At 38.1% G+C, this 25,504-nt stretch overlaps 1 protein-coding gene across 1 annotated transcript in view; it reads right to left on the bottom strand.

Moving 5' to 3' along the window:
* Window positions 1–25,504, bottom strand: part of LOC136856877 (mitochondrial import receptor subunit TOM40 homolog 1) — an 87,821-nt gene that overhangs the window by 10,128 nt on the left and 52,189 nt on the right. Inside the window, exons 3-4 of the mRNA XM_067135094.2 lie at window positions 22,189–22,320; window positions 6,786–6,965 (exon numbers count right to left, since the gene is read on the bottom strand). Of these exons, the coding sequence (XP_066991195.1) occupies window positions 6,786–6,965; window positions 22,189–22,320 (312 nt within the window). The remainder of the gene's footprint in view (window positions 1–6,785; window positions 6,966–22,188; window positions 22,321–25,504) is intronic.

The raw sequence follows: 25,504 nt of genomic DNA, 5'->3' as shown, positions 1-25,504 counted from the left end.
GCCTTATCCAGTCATTACAGCAGAGCTCAAAGTCCACAGAGAAAATAGCCCCTGATTTAAGTATCCCCAAAATGTATGAAGCCTATTATAAAATGGATTGTTGAAAATCATGCTGAAGATTTTAAACTCTGAATTTAATCTTCATTTTCACCTCCCATGTCTGACACCTCCAACTATTGTGACAAAACAAAGCGACAAATGGAGATGAGAGAATGATTCCGAACAGATAATTGAATTAACGTAGGTAAGAGTTATTCTGCCCGAAGGCAGGTCCGAACCTCCGCAGAGGTGTTCCTGAGCCGGAGTCTACGTACGGTAGGGTGGCCAGTCCCTTTCCGCTCCTCCATTCCCTTACCCCCCACCAACAGCGCGTGGCAACCCATCCAACTCCTGACCACGCCCAATGTTGCTTAACTTCGGAGATCACACGGGATCCGGTGTTTTAACACGGCTACGGCCGTTGGCGAATTAAAGTGAGAAATAAAAAATTATACACATAATGGCGATTGCCTAAAAACACATCAATGGGTTGCAAACAATCAAGTTGTATGTAGGCAACCCTAATGATGATTATTATCAGATTCCCCTTGATTTGATATTCAACAAGAACTGATGATGACTCCAAGGGAGTCGAAACCGGTCTTCGCCCAATAAATTTAATAGATTTTACAATGTGCTGAATGGTGGAACATCCCTCAAACTCTATTATATTAGTTATACGTCAACACGGAAATGAAAATCATAACCCACGATCATAACATACAACACTCCTAGATATCAGAGGTTACTCACTGAGCAGCCCAACCTAGATCAGCCCTTCTTTGGTGAGCTAAACTTGATACTTCTGTTTATTTGTTTATTTATATTCATTTTATTCATAAACGACAAACACCAGCCAAGAAACATCTGTGATGAAAAAAGGCCATCTATGAACAATGCTGCAAGGACCTTAAAAAAAGATACAAAATTGGGAAGTACGGTAGTTTGCTTGATGACAGGCACCAGAGGAACTATACCTGAAGAAACTCTGGACTTGTTGAGGAAGATTAATACATCTGAATCTACCATCCAGACTATAGCAAATTAGGTACTAAAACACTAGTTATCAATTATCAGACGACATCCGTATTCCATGACATGACTGTGGAAAAAAAAGCAATAAAATATAACAAAAATATAACATTCATTGTCATAAATATGGTTCTATGTGAACAGATTACGAGGCCGATCGGTTAGATTCCCTAATAGGGGTGGCTATCTCTTGGATATTCTCTCTATGTTAGTTTATTTATATAGTATGCATCTCCATTTCGCCAAGAACATGATTTCATTTTGAACACGCACAAATGCAAAACCTTATATTTAAAAAAGGTTATATATAAAATTAGTGTTCAAAAACCTAGAATATCTGTAAAATTGAATTTTATAATCATAATTTACAGCAGTAATGCGTGCTGGTTCATTTCTGAACAGTGTACTATATTTTAACTGAATATTTAATATGTACTATACTGAACATATTGGTGCCGTTGATGAAAGATTCCATCGCGATGTCAAATAAATGGAATGCAGATACTAGGGTAGATGGAACGTCAATATGATTGCAGCATACTGTTGGTTGCTACACAGAGAAGTACAACAAGCGCATCTTACAAAACGATAAGTAACAGAGCTTTGCAGAGAAACAAGAAAAAGGCAACATGAGGATGTATAAGATATAAGTAAACCCTTAGAGTGGTTTTCTGTATATGAAATAAAGTAAAATTTTGCATATGATGCTATTTATTTTCATTTGCAAGCATACCTTTGTATCATAACATGAATTTATTTATTTCTTATTTATTCAAATGAACTTTCTGAAAAATTCTGACGCGATTCAGAAAAATTGTTACACTTGGAATCACCATACCAAATTATATAAACACATGACAGAACAAGTGGCTGTGCGGTTTGGGCCATGTAGCTATCAGCTTGCATTCGGGAGATACAGTAGAAACTCGAAAATTCAAAATTGGTTCATTCAAAATCCTGCCAATTCGAAGAAGCTCTCATTCCCAGAAACATGACGTATGGTTTTGCATGTTATTTAAATTGTTTAATTCGAAATATGGATAATTCGTAATGCGAAACACAATGTCGGTCGCATTACCAAAATACAGACTTTTAATTCAAAACATCCTTTACATTTAAAAAAAAAGCATTTTACTGAGTGATTAAAATTCCAAATTTATAAGCATGATGAAAGAACGAGTCTTCCGGAACGTGCTGGGGTAGGCTTCTATACTTTCACTCACTTCGGTGTGTCTACAGTGTGCTTCATATTTGCTAAGTTTGAGTAAAATCGGCATTTTTTAAAATTTAGCATTTTAAGGAACGCCACAATATCACAAAGAAGGCAGTGTATGGAGAAGCAGAATCCGCGAACAATGGCGCCGCCGACAGTTTGCGAAAAAGCGTGGCTCATATAATCAATTCGTACACACCGAACAATATTGTCAATGCCAATGATACTTCGTTTTTTTTTTAATGCCGAGCCCAAACGGACTTATGGTTTTAAAGGAGCCAGCTGGGAAATCTACAAGGGTGCGGGTCATTGTACTGCGTTGCAATGCACATGGAAGCAAGAGACTTCCTCCCCTCGACATTAGAAAGTTCGATAAGCCACGATGTTTTAAGGGCGTCAGGCATTTTCCATGCACGTACAAGGCATCTAAAAAATGTAAACAGTACAGTAATCTGAAAATTAAGCATTTGCAGAGGGGAGCCAGTATAATTTGTACTCGTCTTTGAATCGTGTGTGTTTCTCTCTTTCATTACGTGAGGTTATGTTTGCCAGTGATTTATCCACATGCATTATTTGAATAACATAAATGCATCTTTGATACATTTCGGAAATATTTTTTTCCATGGCATTTGAAAACTTTAAACTGTGAATCTAGGTGATTGCATGCATTAATGGGTCTGAGAATACTCTGTGACACGGCAAGGGTTCACATTTCTGAATTATGAGAGAAGTGCCATGGTGGGAAATCGTACAGGGATAGTCACTATACTGTGTTCATGTGTTGTAACGCAGACGGAAGCGAGAGACTTTCTCCCCTCGTCACAGAAAAGTTTGATAAGCTTACTTTCCGTGCAAGTACAGGACACCTAAACTGTATACAGTACAGTAATCCTATGAATAAAGTGTTTGCAGAGGGGAGCCAGCATAATTTGTCCTTATCTTTGAATCATGCTTTTTCTTTATCTTCCTTTCGTTGCGTGAGGTTGTTTTGTCAGCGAGTTTATCATTCTCTATATGCAATTTTTTATTTTACGAAATAAAAATATCACAAGAACATGTTTACTTATTTCTAAACAACTTTATTGTCACTACGAAACTAGTCTCGTCAATCTCTCTTTTAATACACCACTGTGCTAACTTTCATATTCCTACTGAAAAAAAAAACCAATTGCTCTTCTGACAAAATAATCTACAAAGAATATTTACTTGTTTCAGACCAGAGACCAAATGGTGATGTTTCTTGGTGCCATATTGGGAGTCTGTTTGTCAGTTGCTATGTTACAAGTCTTTAAAAACAAATCCTTTCGACTGGTACCTACTCATATACGTCCAGGGATAATAATTTTTTATTATATGAAATATGATTATTGAAGGTTTTATCATCATCAGGGTATCTGTCCTATGACAATTATCCCCCCTAAAACCTTCAATACCTATCCTGGAACTTCCTTTCCCTAGGTCTTAAATTATACCTAGGTGTCCTGATATCTTTGTCTTCAGCTGTCTTATCCACCAAGATGTATGTACAGTGTATGTTGATCCTCTCTGAGTCCGCATTCTTCTGGGGTATTTTAGAGTGCCCACTGTCCGGTCTCTCCGCCCTCCTTTAGGGGTCGCAGTAACACCTTCAATTCCGACGTATGCACCTTTATCGGCGGTCTAGTCTACATAAGAAACACACCATTTCCCAACTTTTTCTCCACCTCAAAAGGTCCAAGCCACTTTGGAGCCACCCCAGCATCGAACTTTTGAAGTTTGTTGCTGAGGGGATGGTTTTGACGAAGAACTAGTGTCCCAGGTCTGAACTCCATTTACTCTGGTGCATCGTTGTTCTCAGCTTCTCTCCTGGAATGCTCTTTGGCTTTGCAATGCGCCTGTTGAATCTGTCGCTGGTTCCGCACATACCATGTATCAGGACCCTCCGGTTACTCTTCCCGTCCATGGATGAAGTTCCAGTCACCAGTTCTCTTGACTGGACGTCCAAGGAAAAGTTTTGCAGGTGAGAAACCCGTGACGCGATTAACCCACTGTCTGATGGCCAGAAGGGATTCGTGTAGGTGTTGGTCCCACTTGGTATGTTCTCTGTCGATCAAGTGAATCCGAAACATCATCCTTAGCTCCTGATTTCTCCATTCGGTGGGATTCGCCTGTGGGTGGTAAATCGGTGTAGTCCAGAGTGTTCGATTCCCCACCCTGACAGAGTTTGCAACCACTGAAGTGAAGAGTTGTCTGTAAAGAGTCTGAACTTCCTTCCTTCTAGATAACCTCTGAACTTCCCGACAGCCCATACAACTGCTAATGCCTCCTTCTTGGCTGTACAATAGTTTCTCTCGGGAGCAGAAAGTTTCCTACTGGCATACTCAATTATATCCTTGCCTCCTCCTCTCTCATGGAACAGTACAGCCCCAAAACTGATGTCACTCACATCCATCTGCAAGCAGACCTCCCGGCTTGTATCCAGACCAAATGGTGATGTTTCTTGGCGCCATATTGGAAGTCTGTGTGTCCGTTGCTATGTTACAAGTCTTTAAAAAGAAATCCTTTCCACTGGTATCTACTCATATATGTCCAGGGATAATAATTTTCTATTATATGAAATATGATTATTGAAGGTTTTATCATCATTAGGATATCTGTCCTACGACAAGTTATCCAAGTGCATTATTTGAATACGGTAAATGCACCCTGTTGGATACATTTTGGAAATAGTTTTTTTCCCATGGCATTTGAAAGGTTTAAACTGTGAATCAAGGTTAAATGCATGCAGTAATGGGTCTTAGAATATTTTGTGTCGCGGCAAGGATTGGCATTTCTGAATTACGAGTTGGTGTTTAATTCGAAATCATGTAATTAGAAGCCTGATTTCTGCGTTCCAACAACTTTGAATTAACAAGGTTTTACTGTAGTTGGTTCAAATCCCACTGTTGGCGGCCCTGAAGATGGTTTTTCATGGTTTCTCATTTTTGCACCAAGCATCTTAATTAAGGTCACAGTCACTTTCTTCCTGCTCCTACCCCCTTCCTATCCCATTGTTGCCATAAGACCTGTGTGCCAGTGCAACGTAAAGCAGATTTTTTTTTTTTTAACTTCACATGAAACTTCAAAAACAATTTTCCATCACCTAAATAAGATTCCACGACTCAATGTATGCAATTCTGAGATAATCAATCAATCAATCAATCAATCAATCAATCAATCAATCAAACACTCTCATTACAGGGTGGAAATACTGGGTGTCCACAATTGAACGGCCTTTAATGGTCGTAGAAGTATGAAATTTCACAGATATGCCAAGTGATGCCTTTGTGAATTATGCCGCAGAAATTATTAGTTCTAAGGCGAAAATAGGCAGTGTATGCAGCCAGAACATGCAATATTCCGTAACTCTGACATCAAAATGTTCTTCAGGTGGAAGTGAGTTATGCTAGTTCCTTGGCTGTTGCTTGGTGAATCATGCTGATTCCTTTTGTGAAGTGAATGTTCATTGAAACTTAAGAACGTTGAACTTTTCCGTGTGAAACGTAATGGCTACTGAGAAGAGAGATCGTGCACTGCTAGTGAAATTGTTTTACCAGAATGGCAGCAATAATAACGCTGCATTGCAGGAATATCACCAACAGAAACAGCTGAGAAGAGTTCCCACATCAATTAGTGTGCTAAAGAACATGATAAAGAAACTCAAGGAAACAGGTGAATTATGTGTCACACCAGGTAGAGAATGGCGGCACATCCCCACGGATATTATTGAAGAAGTTGCTGTAGCTGACCGTGCAGCACACGCCTCCAATTCTGCAACCAGTGCTCGAGCTGTGTCATTAAATTGACGCTCCCCTGGTCAACAGTACACAAGATTTTTACAGTGCATTTAACGCTGGTATCCCTACAAATTTCATCCTGTTCACAAATTGAAATCCCAAGATGTTTCACAACGCCGTGAATTTGCCCTTCAGTTTTTGACGCCCATGGGAGTGGACAACATGTGGCAAGGGAATATTCTGTGGACTGACGACGTGCATTTTACTCTGAGAGGTGCAGTGAGTGCACAGAATTGTTGCATATGGGGTTCAACTCCTCCACATGTTGTACAGGAACAACCACTGAATTCAGCATACACGACTGTTTGGTGTGCTTTTACAAGTTCCATTCTTGGTCCGGTTTTCTTCGAGGAGATGACCGATGCCCCGTGGGCCTGTTAAGTGTAGTGTGACAGTTGCACTTTATATAAGTCAGTCAACCCGGCTATGGCGGAAGTATAAAGTCCAAATCTACATCAAGTACCAAACACAAATTTGACAATATAAAATCAATGTAGATGAGAATCCTCTGAAATAGTACTGATTCAATTGGTTTACATACACTGTGTAGAATACACAGATCACTTAAACACCAAACAAATGTAACTTACTGAATAACTGAAAAGGCTTTGAATTATTTATATCTGTACGATAACACAGAAAAATATGACTTCAAAAACATTCCATTACTTTACAACATAACTCACCACGAAAACACAGGTCAGCCTTTGGAAGGTCAACTTGGTACCCAATAGAAGCAACAGATTCTTGTAGTCTAAAATTTGTTTCTAGCTCTACTCCAAGCTGAAGCTGGTCACTGGCTTTCTGATAGTAGCACATATGTAAACCTGCACCACCTAACGTCCCACTAACTACATAGTCATCTCCTGCAAACAGATATAACACACTTGAAAAAATCAGGTTCTTTGTATAATGTTAGTCATAATGACAAATTGGCTCTGAATAAAGAAGCTTACAATTCAAGCAAAATAGTACAGTATACGTAACTAATTATACATTCTAGGAATTCTGAAGTGAATTAAGCCTGAAAACAAGTAAAATATTATTCCAACTGGTTAGCAACAATGGGAGTAAAAGGATTTAGCAATCAGAAAATAATTTTCATGTAAGAAAATGAAAATTTGACTCATTTTCAATTTCATTTATCTAGCAGATGTTGTACCCATCAATGATGAGTTAGTTTTTCAACAATTGTAGCAGTAATGCCATCCAGTAGAGAGCAGAAGAGACATAGCACACATTAACAGTTGTCAGCCATGGTTATGTTACTGCTGATTTGTTTTAGGGACTGAAGATATATTCGATCACCACCCGCTGTGTACTCGAGTGCGTCATAATGTGACTTCCCCTCTCGGAGAACAATCATCAAATGAGAAATGCAACCAAGCAAGCAAAGGGCGCCAATCTTTAAGCTGAGGACTTAAAGATAAAATTTATAATCAAGCTTGGACAGACTCTTATCACAGGGGTAGGGTGATAGTACACTAATCATTAAGTAGGAGAATTAGAAATCAAAAGGCTAATTAAGGCAGATTGATTACAATGAACTAGAAAAATACTATTTATTATATTTAATATGAATGACGACGGTTTAACGAGAACTGAATTTAAAATAGAAAATGAATTTAATAAAAAATTGAATGACTCTACTTCGCGAAAACTTGCAATATCTTTAACTCGCTTGCTCACCATGTCGTCTTGTTCTGCTGGTCCTTGGAAAGCTTCCCTCCTTGTAGCGGGAACATCACCGGCCGTCTTTGATATCTCTTCATCTGCAGCTCAGTACCATTCCTGCCTTACAAATTGCACCCACCACTAATTGGAAGATGACTTCAAAACTAACACTCCCTATTATGCTTTATCCCATAGATTGGAGATAAGCCCTATGTCACAGTTAGAAGAACCACCTTGGGTTATATGGAGAGGATACTCAATTAAGAATCCTTCCAACTTTACTGATAATGTTCTCTGAAGTTTCATTTCTATCTAGATTAAAACTATCTATTGACTTAGACTGGTTCAAACCGGTCTTATAGCCGTGCTGTACGTACTTCCTGATAAGAGTGGCTATACACCCCTCATTCAGAATTTCTAAGTATCGAGACGCAGAATCAAGTAGAAAATCAAGTAGAAGCCTCGTAGAAGATCGTAGAATAATGTAGAGAGACTCGCAGAAGCGAATAAGACGTTGTAGAGAGACCCTCCAGGAGCTCCAACACGCCCTCTTATAACCTTCTCTCGCGCTAATTACAGGCCGCTACCACGTGGTCCAATCAGATGACACTTCTCTCCCCACTCTAGATATTAGAGTTGATGGGCCATATCCATGATATCAACTGTTCTTCTATTCGTCCTTTCACTCAGTATCCATGGCAACATGACGCTCCTTTGAAAATATAGGCGTTGATCAGTTCGAATAATTCTGGTCGAAATACGGTAGCTTACGTTAGGACGCGTGAACACGTGCTCGCTTTTCTCAGAACTTGTTGTCTAAATTTGTCCTCCCTTCCTCCTCGGTGATGTGGCAAGATAACTGAAATCTACTGCAAGTTAATTTTAACCGACTGTCGCAAGAATCTAAGTGAATATTAGGATATTCAGCCCTCGTTTATAAGTCGTAGTTACAAAGTAATGAAATGATAGTGAGCAAATGATTAAACATGAATTATAATACAATTACATACCAAATAAATATCATGACGTTAAATTCCTGAATTAATTACACATAATAAAATTAACATAATTACACTGTAACGTCTGGAACGTTACATACCCCCCCATGAGTTCTTAACAAATATCACATGAGTTGAGAACTCACACACTTACTCCCACATTGACTTGTAATACCCCTATTACCTGCCCATTACGAGCGACAGTATTTTCATACAATTAATTATATCTCACTCTTTCCATATCTCGCTTAGACTGCTTCCCATTGCGACTGTCTGTTATTTCAGTTCATCTTGAGGTTTAGATGCTAAATTATGCCCATCATGAGCAACTTTTCACTTTTGTAAAAAAACAAGATTATCCTAGAGAATATAACATAATATATATACAATTCAGATTACAAACTCTGCCGAGTGTCTATTTGTCTTTTTACTCTCCCTCTTTCCGACATGCTTTGCTAGATAGCAGTAACACGTTCTCTTCCAATCTTTTACATTAAAAAATGGAAAACATATGATACAAATAATTTACACTTTTATCACTCTTTCGAATGTTTCACCTTATCTTGAAGCAGGATGTAATACACTTCACACACATACACACGTGATTTAAGCTCACGGTAAATCTATTGCAAGTTAGAAATGCACATACGGGAAAATTAATTATTTGCCGTCGTCAGCTTTAATTAGCCTTATGTAACCTCTCAGAAAACAAATATAAAATTTCATGGCCTCACATACGGAAAACAGATGATCTATCGTCAATGAACGCGTAAATCTACCGCCACACAAACACTTTCCTTGTTTTCAAACACAACTAGGAAATACCACCACAATTGAGACGTAAACACATACCGCTCGTAGTCTGACATAACAAGTAGCAACTTCCCCGAGTTACTGACCTATATCTCACAATCCGGTTCAGCCACCTCACACGACAGGTATCTCCTTAAACTACTAATGTTGTATGAACCATTCATTACGCTCTCGCCATCCGCTAACTTGTAAGCACAGGGTCCTAGTTTTCTATGTACTTTATAAGGGCCTTGATATAAAAGAAAAAATTTCTTCGTTACCTTATCCTCACTGTTTGACAACATGGGAACTCTCACCAAAACCATATTACCTACTTCAAAGTTATCCCGTACCTTACGTTTCTGTTGCCTTTTACGTTTATCTCCAGATTTAATCAGGTTCTCCCGTGCCAGTCGGACGTAAAATTCAGCATTACGAGGGGGTTCCTCAGGCAAACCTAACACTCTCACTACGCTCTCGCATTCAATACACAGACGTATTGATCTATCAGACTTAGGCACAACAATTAAGGGATTAACATATTGACTGTTTGATAATTCAATCACATCGTCTGCTAACATAGCTTGAATTTGATCCTCTACTGCTTTTGCATATTTGTGTGGTATCGGATATCGCGGTCCGCTGAATGGAGTCTTATCCAGCACAGAAAAAGAATGTTCATACAGATGGGTAACACCAGGTTTCTCGGAGAAAATCTCCACGTGTTCACATAACACTTCAAATAACTTGTCCTTCTGGACTTCATTCAACTCATTTCTACTTACGGCTTCTTTCAAGCCACATATTTTATCCTCATGAATCCACAACTGACACAACTTCAGGCCCTCACTAGCCTCTTCATTTACTTTAGAAACCTCTCTCATTCTCCACACTGTACTAACTTCCGTTTTCCTCTGAATTTCCTCCTCAAACTTGACCTTAATATCCTCATTATTCCACCTCAAATTTAGCACTAGATCATTGTAATTTAACTGAGCCAATTTTAACGTTAACCAGTCAGATCCCAAGATAAGATCAAATATTAAATGCGGAATTACCAAACATATCTGAACGCTAATAAAATTATTAATACAGATCGGGACAGCTACTTGTTTACAAATTTGCTTAGACCTCTTTCCAACAGCCGTAATGATGAAAGTAGACTTAACAGGCATTTCCTCCAACTGAATACCCTGTTTCACTAATGACTCATACCACTGAGAACTAATACATGATATTTGGCTACCAGAATCAATCAAAACTTTAACCCACGCCCCCCAGACTTTCAATTTAACAACGGGATTGACTACTTTATTACTTGAATCTCCATTATTCTGCTCGGGTTCATACAACAAATCGTTTCTAACATCTAGGTCATATGGTAACACTTTCATGGCAAGACACTTCGCTACCTTCTTACTAGGCTGGAATTCTGACCTAACATTACAGCCTCTCGTTAGTTTAAAGGTTCCCTTTGTGTATTGACGTTGGACTCATTAGTACATTGCTCTGACCTCCGTTGGGAATTTCCTGTCCTATATTCAGCTGCTCCTCTCCTGCTGTTCTGCTGAGGTCTGAACTGATTGCGAGCTTCGTGATTCTGTGTACTACCGTTATGTCTCATTCCGTTGTGATGACTAAAGTTCTGAATATTCTCCGTTCTACTTCTAAGGTTACCTAACGCATCAAAACTGCCTAGTAGGTTCTCCATCTCCTGAATAGTTCCAACTTTTTGCATACAGGCCGCTTCTCTCACCCTGTCCGGAAAATGTCTCAAAAGTAGTCTTACTACATCAGACCCTTCGGTTATACCATCTAAGTTCTGACAAATCATGACATGTGCCAGGAAGTACTCGGTCATAGTAACTCCCTCATGCTGTTTGTACCTCCCAAATACCACCCTTTCTCTCTCCCTAGCTTGTATCGCTTCATTCCAGAATTTCTCTCTAAATTTATTTCTGAATTCTTTCAGGTTCGTCATCGTCTGCCTATATACCATGAACCAAGACCGAGTTTCTCCTACAAAAGCATGGTCAATATTTTCCATAACGTCTTCCCAGTCCATAGACCCTTCCTCTAGACGCTTTTCAAACCGTTTCTCTATCATCTTAAGGAAATCTAGCGGGTTCGTTTGTTTCCCATTAAATTTAGGTAGTTCAATTTCCCTAATGTAGCTATTTCCTAGACATTGCCTTCCCGTGAAAACCTGTTTATCCTTTGCCACCTGTTTTAACTGATTTTCTGCTTTCTCCATCCGGCATTCTACCTCTTTGTCTCTCCTATCAATTTCGCTCTCCAAGTTAACCTGCTTCTCTTTCAATGTCCTAATTTCAATCTTATTCTCTTCAGCTATCGCAAACCTTTCTTCCCTTGCCCGGGTCTCATCTTCTATTCTAAGCTTTACCGTGTCAATCTCTTGTTGGACGTGGTCTTTAAATACCCGTATTTCCCCTCTTTGAGTCTCAACTCTCTTATCAATACTAGTGACGTGCCTCATTACTTCCTCCCTAGTAGAGTTGTTTTCCTTCCCCATTAATTCCAGGAATTCACTTCTCTGTTCCGCAAACTTTTCTTCTACCTTTTTCCTTTGCCGTACATATTCACTTTCCTGGTCCTCTAATCGCTTATTAAAATGTTCATTTTTTACCACCAGATCGCGTAACTGCCTACTGTGTTCGTCCATTCTCCGATTCGCTTCCTCCTTATTTTCCCTCATCTCCCTGCTTAATTCAGCTTTAGTTTGCTCTAACTGTTCTTTAAGTTCAGATTTAGTTTGTTCCAATTCATTTTTTATTTCAGTTTTACTGTCCTCTATCTTACTTAACATTAACTGCATCATTCCCATTAACTGATCATTATTATTACTTTCATTGTTAGTGTTTACTTCCGCTTCGCCCCCCATCCTACTATCATCTGACTCCATACTGACTTCTTTCTGCTTGCCTTCACTCTCCATACTACTTACACTTCTATCTTCAATTTCCTCTACAAGACTACACAACTCTTCCTCTGAACTCAATACATTATTGCCTTTTATCGCCCGTCCACTACGCAACATCCTCTCCTCTTTCGTCTGATCAGCCATGACCCTTCCCACAATCAAACACTCTTAATGAAACGTGGATATCCAAATTTTGCCCATAATACGAATTCTGATATCGTTACTGTCATTAACTGCTCCGTACTTAATGATTTTCTCGCCACACGTTGGAGCGGCATTTATGTGACTTCCCCTCTCGGAGAACAATCATCAAATGAGAAATGCAACCAAGCAAGCAAAGGGCGCCAATCTTTAAGTTGAGGACTTAAAGATAAAATTTATAATCAAGCTTGGACAGACTCTTATCACAGGGGTAGGGTGATAGTACACTAATCATTAAGTAGGAGAATTAGAAATCAAAAGGCTAATTAAGGCAGATTGATTACAATGAACTAGAAAAATACTATTTATTATATTTAATATGAATGACGACGGTTTAACGAGAACTGAATTTAAAATAGAAAATGAATTTAATAAAAAATTGAATGACTCTACTTCGCGAAAACTTGCAATATCTTTAACTCGCTTGCTCACCATGTCGTCTTGTTCTGCTGGTCCTTGGAAAGCTTCCCTCCTTGTAGCGGGAACATCACCGGCCGTCTTTGATATCTCTTCATCTGCAGCTCAGTACCATTCCTGCCTTACAAATTGCACCCACCACTAATTGGAAGATGACTTCAAAACTAACACTCCCTATTATGCTTTATCCCATAGATTGGAGATAAGCCCTATGTCACAGTTAGAAGAACCACCTTGGGTTATATGGAGAGGATACTCAATTAAGAATCCTTCCAACTTTACTGATAATGTTCTCTGAAGTTTCATTTCTATCTAGATTAAAACTATCTATTGACTTAGACTGGTTCAAACCGGTCTTATAGCCGTGCTGTACGTACTTCCTGATAAGAGTGGCTATACACCCCTCATTCAGAATTTCTAAGTATCGAGACGCAGAATCAAGTAGAAAATCAAGTAGAAGCCTCGTAGAAGATCGTAGAATAATGTAGAGAGACTCGCAGAAGCGAATAAGACGTTGTAGAGAGACCCTCCAGGAGCTCCAACACGCCCTCTTATAACCTTCTCTCGCGCTAATTACAGGCCGCTACCACGTGGTCCAATCAGATGACACTTCTCTCCCCACTCTAGATATTAGAGTTGATGGGCCATATCCATGATATCAACTGTTCTTCTATTCGTCCTTTCACTCAGTATCCATGGCAACATGACGCTCCTTTGAAAATATAGGCGTTGATCAGTTCGAATAATTCTGGTCGAAATACGGTAGCTTACGTTAGGACGCGTGAACACGTGCTCGCTTTTCTCAGAACTTGTTGTCTAAATTTGTCCTCCCTTCCTCCTCGGTGATGTGGCAAGATAACTGAAATCTACTGCAAGTTAATTTTAACCGACTGTCGCAAGAATCTAAGTGAATATTAGGATATTCAGCCCTCGTTTATAAGTCGTAGTTACAAAGTAATGAAATGATAGTGAGCAAATGATTAAACATGAATTATAATACAATTACATACCAAATAAATATCATGACGTTAAATTCCTGAATTAATTACACATAATAAAATTAACATAATTACACTGTAACGTCTGGAACGTTACAATAATGGGTTTGATATACGATTATATTGTGGTGGCTGTAGTAGTGCATTTACTATAATATTTAGCACTAGGATTTGGGTAGGTGCTCTGGGTCTTGAAATAGATACTATCCTGGCATTTTCCTGGAGAGAGTGGAATACCCTAACAGAAAAGAACACTCAATATACTCACATTATTCAAGATTATTAGAATTCTTCCACCCTTCCAAGATCCAACTAACTTGCTTCAGTTAGGTCAGAAACTGCCTCTTGGGACCACAAGATCGTCTCGCTACCCCTAAGCCATCGAGACATCCTCATAAACTGATCCCAAAGATGTAAATAATCTAATTTCTGGTCAAAACAACCAATAGACAGACACTTCACACATTGGTTGGAGTCTGCTTAGTACCCAGGTGCTGATAAGACCGGCCAAAAACAAATTACCAGTTCCTCAAATCCTATTTAAAGTGTACGTATGGCTAAACCATATAATATTACTAGTAAGATACCCGTGCTTCGCTATGGCTTTAAAATGACAGTTATTATTCAAAGTTTTAAATTTTGACGTGTCCACTGTCAGCTGAGTCTGTAAAATACGTCCTCAGTTTGTACATCAAACAATTTTGGGGGAATGATTATTTATTTTATAATCTACCACTCACACGAACCTCGTATGGAAGAATTTGAATGTTTTAAACCTTTCCTAGAACGTTAAAGCGACCATCCCGTGAATTATTTTTTACGTCGAACAGTAATAGAGGAATGAATGTTTTTTAAGGAGTGAATGTTTTGAAATATGTATTAACATCTAGGATATAGAAGACCACCCTTCAAAAAAAAAAAAAAAAAGTTATATTTGTGCCTGAAACGGTTTATTGTGTTTTTGAGAATCAACTGCCATCTAAACCTCTTAAGGGAGAAATGTTTTGAAGTATTCGGTATTATACACCTAGGACATAAAAGAAGACCCTTCTTGTAAAATTACAACTTTGTACACCGAACGGTTTTGGAGGGATGAATATTTCAGTTTACGGAGCTAAACTCATTTGACACTTTAGCGGTGGAACTTTTAAAAATATTTCCTATTTCACCGTTTCGGAGGAGGAATTAATATACTATTTGTTTTTGGAACTTAACCCACATTTAACTCTCTGAACAGTTAAATTTGTTTCAAACCTTCTGTTATTTACCACCTAGGACATTTTAACTTTGTAATTCAAACCATTTCATATAAACGTATACTTTTGTCATCATTCCTCATCTCCCAGTCAAAACCCTTAGTGATGTATTGTTTTTTGTCCACTTCTTATTTGTATCCTCATAAAAAGAATTCAACTGTTTTTACACCCCCTAAGTTCACCCCCCACAAAAATGTGCGTTTATTTTAGAGGAGATTCCAAATACCAATTTTTACATCCTTAACATCCTTCATTTTTGTGATATAAGTATACTCATACAAAGAATTAAACTCACTTTTAAATTCATTTACCCACCCTTAATTGGATTTTCCAAAAACAAATGTGGAAACAGCGTAGGTTCAAGCCTCAATTCGGCAAAGTCTCGATTTATTTCAATTCCAAGTTATTTTTGTTGCCATCCGTCCATCCATTACATACTTCCTTCTCAGCATTCTGTCAACAAGCCTTTGTGAATTAAATAAATGCCTCCATGAACCTCTACGTGCAACTATTTCCGTGGCCTTGTTTAGTTCTACACGATTCCTTTTACTGATAATTCATTTAATCCTAAAGTTTAATCATAATATACCTAGCATATATATATATATATATATATATATATATATATATATATATATACGAATAATACCCGCACATTTAAAAAAAAAAAAAAAAAGGCACGAAATTGGGGTACGAGTTTTATTTGCGTCAATGTTGGCTTTTTTTTTTAAAATCAGCCTTCCTAAAGTTAGGGTGCAGGGATTATTTGGTGGCGGGGATTATTCGCGTAAATACGGTATATTATAATATGAAAAAAGGCATACAGATAAATACAACAGCTATCTATAAAATAAAATGACTTTATGGGGGCTTGAACCTGCGTAAAAAAGCCAGCTCCTAGCCCACTGTGCTATAAGAACACTTCTTTAATTGCTGGCATAAACTGTATAACTGAAAAACTAAAATCTCAAAAATTACAGTACATTCAAAATGATTTCCAGACAGTTTTCAATTTTGCACCCATGTAGATTTTTCCTTGCAAAACGTGAAAAATCAGTGCTCCTGAAACTATGTACATGAGAGAGTGATGCAACTGTAGTAACTCAGAAAGCACATCATCAGTCGGTGAATAAAACCTCATACCTCCACTTTTTGTGATTTTAAACGAAAAACAAAAGACATTTGTCAAGAATTCATATTTTAGGTTCTAGGAAGGCTGTTTCAAAATAACTGAATAAAAATTGATGTTTCAACATTGCCTCATTCAATTTTGTTTCTACATCAAAAATAACACTGAACAGTGGAGTTATGAGGTTTTATAAATTAAGTTTCTAAATTATTTTGATTTAGCCAAGTTTTAACAACTAATTCTATTCCATTAAGTGTGTTGCTTTTTAAATTTATTGATAACAGGACCACTATTTATTATTAATAAATGAATTAATTAATTAATTATTTTACACCCACATTGGAGCACTTAATCAATCCATATACATTTAAGTCTTAAGAGTATTAACTAGAAATTTGGCTTGTTTCTTCTTCTTCTTCTTCTCCCAGAACTTCATTCTTTCTGACCTAGCTGCCTTCATCAGTTATAGTGTACCATTTGCGTGTAAACATTTTTAGTTTAAGTCTCGAGCCTCTGTTTCTCAGGATCCTCTTCTCTTCTCGGTCTTCAATTTGCTGGATTGTCAAAGCCTAATTCATCTAAATCATCTTGGACTTCTTTGAACCAATTATTCTTGGTTTTACTTTTCCAAAAGTAGTTGAAAAGATGTTTCAGTACCCTGGTTTCTGTAGTCTTGATATGTAGCAGAAAAATGCAACCCTCCTTTTCTGCATTGTGTTATTACTGACTCAGTTTCCTGGTATACAACTCCATTAGGTAATAATCGCCATTGTCCATCTACTGTACATGGTGTTTCTTGTTTATGATTTTTCTAAGGATTCTTCTTCCTCTGTAATTTATCTGTTGTTGATTTGGTGTTCAAATTGAATAGTGTTCCACAAGCATAGGTAGCTTCAGGTTTAATAACGGAGTTGTAGAGTTTGAATTTTGCATTTATCGAAAGAGATTTCGTCTTGTAGGTTGGCCATTTACAACAAATTCCAATATTTTAACTATTGTGTCAAATTGAATTTGACAGCCAAGACATGAATTAGCAGTACAATAATAATTTAACAATGAAATAATGAAATCACAGAAAATAATTACCCTATAATCCCAAATACCACCCACACCTTGTTTTTGTTGAAAATACTGCTTCTAAATGGGCACGGGTCTTATTCAAGGCTTTCATTTCGCAGCGTGATACTTCATGCGTCTTACGCTTCGGCCACAGTGCAGGCGGCAAGCAGAGCGTTGCCGCTATCGAAAAGCTGAAGAACAGGGAGGAGAGAGCGTCTGTGTGGACATCTAGCGAGAGTCAGTAAGCGGCGCGGCATCTCCCTTGCACGTTGTGACTATATCATGGCAGTTTCAAAGTTTTCTCGTTTGTCTCTGATTTTAGAATAAATAACGTGAAATGTATGGGGAATTTCATAATTTACACGGAGAATTGAATTGATTTCCTGATAAGATTTTTCAAATAGACTTCCTACTAAACTTTAGGTGTGACTACAGAAGCAAGTCACCAACTTCCAGAGACCCATAAAAGTCTGATGTAATGCTGAACACAAGTTTTCATATCGGCAATATATTACATAGGATTTTCTTGTCACTATTAGGTTTTCGAAGTTCTTCTCTCTGTTGTTCCATAGGAAAGTTCTGGTTTGAACTTCAGAAATTAGCACTTTCATCTCTTCTCTTGTTAATTCACTAACAGTTATAGCGAGCGGCGCAGCTGAAATCTCAAACAGGAGTGTGCGGCCAGCGACAGGTAGCGTTGTCCTTGAACCAACTTCTTCTCCAAGATGACGTGCCGCTGACACTATGGCCACATGCATTTGCTAACGCAGGTTTGAGTTCCATCTATGATGCCACACAACGCAACACTCCGCTCGCCGCTTGAACTGTGGCCGAAACCTTAGGGGAATGCAACGTTGCTCTGGAAAGTAGGAGACCACACAATACTGACAGAAATAACTTCTCCAGATACCGTACCGTAACCAACGTGAACAAAGGTTCATGTTCCAATCCCCATTTACAATTTGCTTTATGTCGCACCAACACAGACAGGTCTTATGACGATGATGGGATAGGAAAGGGCTAGGAGTGGGAAGGAAGCGACCATGCCCTTAATTAAGGTACAGTCCCAGCATTTGCCTGGTGTGAAAATAGGAAACCATGGAAACCATCTTCAGGGATGCTGACAGTGGGGTCTGAACCCACTATCTCCCGGATGCAAGCTCACAGCTGCGTGCTCCTAACCACACGCCCAATCCCCAAGTCTCAGTCCAGTATTCAGCCAACTATATTTTCACCTCAACTTCTAGAAAGATAAACATTTTACGCCTGGGGAATGAGATATTCCTTGAGGTATCGAAATATTTGAGTATCGAATTATAGAGGAAAATATAACATAAAATAGATACAATATCATTGGGAAATTAAAATGACTTAGAGTTATCGAAAATAAGACATATAGAAGTTTGATTTATGGAAGTTCAACGGTATTTACACAGGCTTCTGACTTCAAATTCATAATCTGATCTAAACCCCCTCGCATTTTGACTAACATAATGCTCTTTAAATTTTAGTTTGGAATAAAAAGAGTATAAACAATGAAACTTCACGTGAATCAGACCAGTCATTTTTCCATACTGAGGTAACAAACAAGATAAAAATTTTGGATTTTGTACCAGTCATTACAGAATGACCCAAAATGCTTAGGAAAACATAACCAACAGCCAAGACACACTAGTTTTATTTACATATGTACACTAATATGTCTTTTACTGAACAACATTGGTTTTCATTAACAAAAGCACTCATACTATTTAAAGGTACAACCTGCATGTACTAGATGGAAGAAACTTTCTCTGCTCACAATAGTAATACTTTCATTTAGCAGAACTTATAACATACTGCACTATAACAAACATACATTGCATACAATTACGGTAATATTTATAGATTCCAAATCCTGATTATTGTATCGGTTCTAGTTTGATTATAAGATTATCTTTATGTTAAAATGTATTAATAAAACTTTTAATCAAATTAAATGCATAGCCTAGCATTTGAAGACTCATTTTTGTGATTTTCTATTTGTATCATTCAACTGTCCTGGCCTGTGGAGGTAGCATTTGCCACCTGCATCACAACTAAGCTCAAGGTCACAAAGAAAAATCTCTTGAGCTTTGACATATCTTTTTCCAATTTGTGGCTTGTGATCAACTGTCGCTTGGGTTGACATTGTGTTAACTTTCTAAGTGCTGAGTTACCAGTTGACTGTTTGGTACCTCAGTGCTGAGTTTTTTCAATCGTATGTAAAAAATTTGTACAAGCCTCAATTTTTAACTTATCAGTGGGGTGATTAGCTTAAAATGTTTATAAATGTTGGTTGTTTATAAATCTAAATGCAAATGGAAATTCCTATACTTATGTTCAATATTATTTTGAGAGAAAACAAAATTACACCTTATGTGCCCATGTGTGCATTATCTTTATACAAAGTAAAGAGCCTAAAATAATATTATTCACTAAAATCTGTAGGCAACTAACACATGTAACTTCTTAGAAGTATATAAGTTGATATTTTAAAATACCTTCAAAACCGGGAATGTGGTGATAATTAAATGTTTTATACTGGTTGTTTGTGATGCCGATTTGTTCAACTATCTGCACCAATTCCACTGGCACAAAAGTTTCTAAAAAATCAATGGTTTTTGGATTGTCATCAAACACTATTTGGCCCTCAGAGCCTGTCACAGTTACCTGAAACTCTAGTGAACAAAAGTAATCCATCCGCCACGAAATTAGCAATAAAATAACTTTTGTACTCACCGTGTTTTTCCTCTTTCGTTTAGAAGGAGGCTCTGTTTCTCTCTCACATACAATATTTTCGGCACTCTCTCTATCACTCTCACTTTCAAAATCACTTAACAATTCCTTAAAATGATTATCTCCATCATCACTTTCCGCTGTGGTTAATAACTGAAAGATTCTGTGATCCGAAATAACATCGCTGAAAGAGCATCTAAATTGTTGTTCCGCCATGTTTGTTTACATCACAGATGAACTCCACAGACATCTACAAAAAGCTTTGTAAGTTACTTCCCAAAGCTATAATCTCTGATAGTTAATTCTACACAATGCCCAACAGATGGCAGAACATGTCAGAGATCAAATTCGCACTTAAAAGTGAACCAGGAAACTCAAAAAAATTAAAATTCTTGCACACCGTCTATAGACGGGCGTAGCACTGGTGGACCGGCTGCGTCAGCCCGTCTATAGGCGGGCGTAGCACTCATCAGGTTAATGCATTGAGTTTTGGTCACTATTCCAGCCATGGCAGATTGTGTGGAAAGGAAAGTGTATTCAGCTGAATAAAGAGCGGAGAGGTTGTGAGATAAGCTTCATTCAAGTTGCAGGTTTTACGCAAGACAAAACGTGCTAATAACGTATAGGCTGAGAAAGGATTGTTCCGAGTGTAACGTATGATGTTGGCAGAAAGACAACGCAAAGTTTTAAAATGCCAGAAAATAAAGAGAAGCCTTCAGAGGATCAAAGACAGGAAAATTTTATGAAAATGATGGGCTTGTTACTGGATTTGAATAGGAGAAACTAAACCAGGGTAACTCAGTAGCATGCAAGTTAAAAGTACCTGAATTTAAAGCAAGCCTGGGGTGATGTAAACAAATTATATGGTTCTTGGGACTGCATTTACAATGTTGCTCTACTACTGTGTAATATCTACCGGTACATTACGCCAATTAATTTGATCGCCTATCAATGTCGCAAAATAAAACTGAAGAAAATAACCAGTATTTTAAATTAAATTAAAACTTTTAGTTATTACATTTACTTTAGGGTTTATTGTGTGTGGCCTTTGGGACTGTATGTATGATGTCACACTACTATTGTCCAATGTCTACCAGAAAATGATGCCAATTAATTGGTCACCTATCAGCATTACAAACTGAGTAAAGCTCATAATAGTTTATATTGTTGCATCTGTGTGTCTGTACTCTTGAGTTTGTTTTGTCTTTAGTTGTCAATATTAGATTGTCTGGGTTCAGTAAAAAATGTACACAATATGTTATTTTCCTTTAAGTTCCCTCAAATCTATGATCTTCAAACCACATTTACAGCTACAGGTATTAGTCTTGTTTTTGTGCATAAATAGTGGCAGGTTACAAAGCACTGTATAAGTTTCTACAGCATCATAAGAGTAGTTGCACTGAACTTAAGGAAGTTCAAATGAAATCTCATCTGCAAAAAAATTACTTTTATTACAGAACCGTTCTTTTTTTTTTTTTTTCAGCAAAACACATTTTCACTGTGTACAATTCTGTTTTTTTTCTTCCACTGAAACCACGTATGTCTACATAAAAATAAAATACAACACCAATTCCTTCCTTCCTGTACCAAACAGCAGATAAACACCCTATTTGAGGGCAATGTTTCATACTGGCCAAAATGGATGGTCTGACACAGACAGAAACCTTATTTCTATGAATGGAAGCCATGTACATATTTGTTTGGCTGTTGGTGCAGTATTTGTATCAGGGTAAAACTTAATCTAGTATTGCCGTAAATTGGTTTAGAACTGAAGTTCACCTATTCTATACATTTCACAAGATTAAAAATATATCAAAATAATCAACAATCACAAAATATATACTCATTTCTCAAAAGAAAAACTCACCTGTGTATCTTCCAGCTGCTGAAAGGACAGCAATTTCTCCTCCAGGAACACTTGGACCATACTGATATGCTAATTCTGCTCCAAGTGCAACGCTCTTTGTTACAGACTGAAGATAGTGCGCCACTACAACTCCTATAAACAGTCTATATTTACTTCAAGTATGCAATGGTTATAAACATGGCCTAACACAAAATCAATAAATAGGAAATTTTAGCACACTGAAGAAGAAAGTATGCAATCCTATAATTGTAGTAATATTACCAATACTGGATTTTCAATTTTTGGGAATATAACTAATATAGCCTAAATGCCAAAATCATGGAATCTTTTGTATATGAACATGTGAACAGCAAGCAAGTTTACAGTTATACATGACTTTTATTATCATGATCATAGCAAAAAAAACTCCTGTCTTCTGAGGAATGATGATGATGATGATGATGATGATGATTAAAAGGGTCTAACATCTAGGCAATGAATATAAACCGTCAGATGCTACATACACTGCCTGAAATTCATATCTGACCCTCTTGGTGAGAAGCCCCAGGAATAACAATAAAAACACAATCATCAGTCATCAAGGATCTGCATTTCGTGCTGTTGCCCATGTGGCCAATTCAGTATCGATTGTATACCTAACCTTTTCTTAAATATTTTGAAAGAACTCAGAAATTTATCACACATTTCCCTTGATAAATTATTCCAATTCCTTATTCCTCGTTCCATAAATTAATATTTACCCCTGTACCCCAATCTAACCTCTTGAATTCCAACTTTATCTTCATATTTATGATCTTTCCTACTTATTAAAATTTCCACTCAAGCTTAATCATCCACTAATCTCATACCACTGACAGCTCAGTTTCCTTACTTCCAAGTATTCCCAGCCCAAAATATGCAACATTTTCATAATACTACTGTCTTATCGGAAACCACCAAGAACCAATCGTGCTGCTTTGCTTTGGATCTTTCCCAGTTCTCGTATCAAGTAATCCTGGTGTGGGCCCCATATACTGGAACCATACTATAACTGTGGTCTTACCAGAGATTTATACACTCTCTCCTTTACCCTTCAATACCCTCATAACCATGTGAAGAGATCTGTATACTTTCTTTACAACCTTGTTAATGTGATTACCCCAATGAAGATCATTCCTTATATTAACACCTAGGTACTTACAGTGATCCTCATGAGGTACTACCACCGCATCAACATAGTAATTAGAACTGAGAGGACATTTCCTCTTAGTGAAATTTACAGCCTGATTTTTCATCCAGTTTACCGTAATACCATTGTCTCCGGTCCATCTCACAACGTTGTACACGTCCTTTTGTAGTCGCTCACAATCCTGTAATGTATTTACTACTCTACAGAGTATAACATCATCTGCAAATAGCTTTATCTGTGATTCCAGTTCTTTACTCATATCATTTACACACACACATATACTATGTGATCAAAAGTATCCAGACACCCCCAAAACATATGTTTGTCATCTTAGGTGCACTGTGTTGCCACCTACTGCCAGGAACTCCATATTACTGACCTCAGTAGTCATTAGACATCGTGAGAGAGCAGAATGGGGCGCTCTGCGGAACTCACGGACTTCGAACGTGGTAAGGTGACTGGGTGTCACTTGTGTCAGAAGTCTGCACGTGAGATTTCCACACTCCTAAACATCCCTAGGTCCACTGTTTCTGATGTAATAGTGAAGTGGAAACGTGAAAGAACAGGTACAGCACGAAAGCATAGAGGCCGACCTCGTCTGTTGACTGACAGAGACCGCCGTCAGTTGAAGAGGGTCGTCAAGTGTAATAGACAGGCATCTCTCCAGACCATCACACAGGAATTCCAAACTGCATCAGGGTCCACTAAAAGTACTATGACAGTTCGGCAGGAGGTGAGAAAACTTGGATTTCATGGTCGAGCGGCTGTCCACACGCCACACATCACGCAGGTCAATGCCAAACGACGCCGTGCTAGGTGTAAGGAGCATAAACATTAGATAATTGAACAGTGGAAAAACATTGTGTGGGTATGGCGAATGCCTGGTGAACGTAATCTGCCAGCGTGTAGTGCCAACAATAAAATTCCGTGGCGGTGGTGTTATGGTGTGGTCATGCTTTTCATGGAGGGAACTTGCACCCCTTGTTGTTTTGCGTGGCACTATCACAGCACAGGCCTACATTGATGTTATAAGCACATTCTTGCTTCCCACTGTTGAAGAGCACTTCGGGGATGGCGATTGAATCTTTCAACACGATCAAGCACCTGTTCAAAATGCACGGCCTGTGGCGGAGTGGTTAGACGACAATAACATTCCGGTAATGGACTGGCCTGCACTGGCCTGACCTGAATCCTATAAAACACCTTTGGGATGTTTTGGAACGCCGACTTCGTGCCACGCCTCACCGACTGACAACGCTACCTCTCCTCAGTGCAGCACTCCGTGAAGAATGGGCTGCCATTCCCCAAGCAATCTTCCAGCACTTAATTGAACATATGCCTGCGAGAGTGGAAGCTGTCATCAAGGCTAAAGGTGGGCCAACACCATATTGAATTCCAGCATTACCGATGGAGGGCACCACGAACTTGTACATCATGTTCAGCCAGGTGTCCGGATAGTTTTGATCACATAGATATATAAGGAAAAGGTCTAATAATATTGCCCTGTGGAACCTTCCAACAGCCTAATTATTATAGGATCAGGTAACTATTCACCTACTCTAATTATTTTTCTATTTTCTAGAAATTTAGCCAACCATTTAACCACTCTTTTATCTAAACCAATAGCCCTCATTTTCATCAGTAGTCTCTCGTGATCTACCCTATAAAAAGTCTTGGGTAAATCAACAGCAATACAATTCACCTGACCTCCTGAATCTAAAATATCTTGCTGGAATCCAACAAGTTGAACCTACCTGCAATATAATTTCCTAAACCCAAACGACTTTCTATCAAACTAGCTGGTAATTTTGCAAATGTTTCTAATATAACTGTGCTTACCAACAACACATGTCAAGCTGACTGGTCTGTTATCACCCTTTCCCTTGTATATTGGGGCTACTATTACAACTATCCTTTCACTTAGTATCACTCCTTCATGCAAACAGAAATCACGTACGTATTTCAGATAGCCTATGGCACTATATCCCAACCCACTGTCTTTAATATATCCCCAAAAATCTTATCAATACCAGCTGCTTTTCCAGCTTTCAAATTTTGTGTCTTTTTGTAAATGTCTTTATTATCATAGATATTAGCCAATATTAGTCGGTCTCTACCCGAATATAATCCTTATAAGCAACTTCCTTT

Source organism: Anabrus simplex, chromosome 1 (assembly GCF_040414725.1).
Source record: "Anabrus simplex isolate iqAnaSimp1 chromosome 1, ASM4041472v1, whole genome shotgun sequence".
Taxonomy (NCBI): Eukaryota; Metazoa; Arthropoda; class Insecta; order Orthoptera; family Tettigoniidae; genus Anabrus; species Anabrus simplex.
This window is presented reverse-complemented; position numbering and strand designations above follow the sequence as displayed.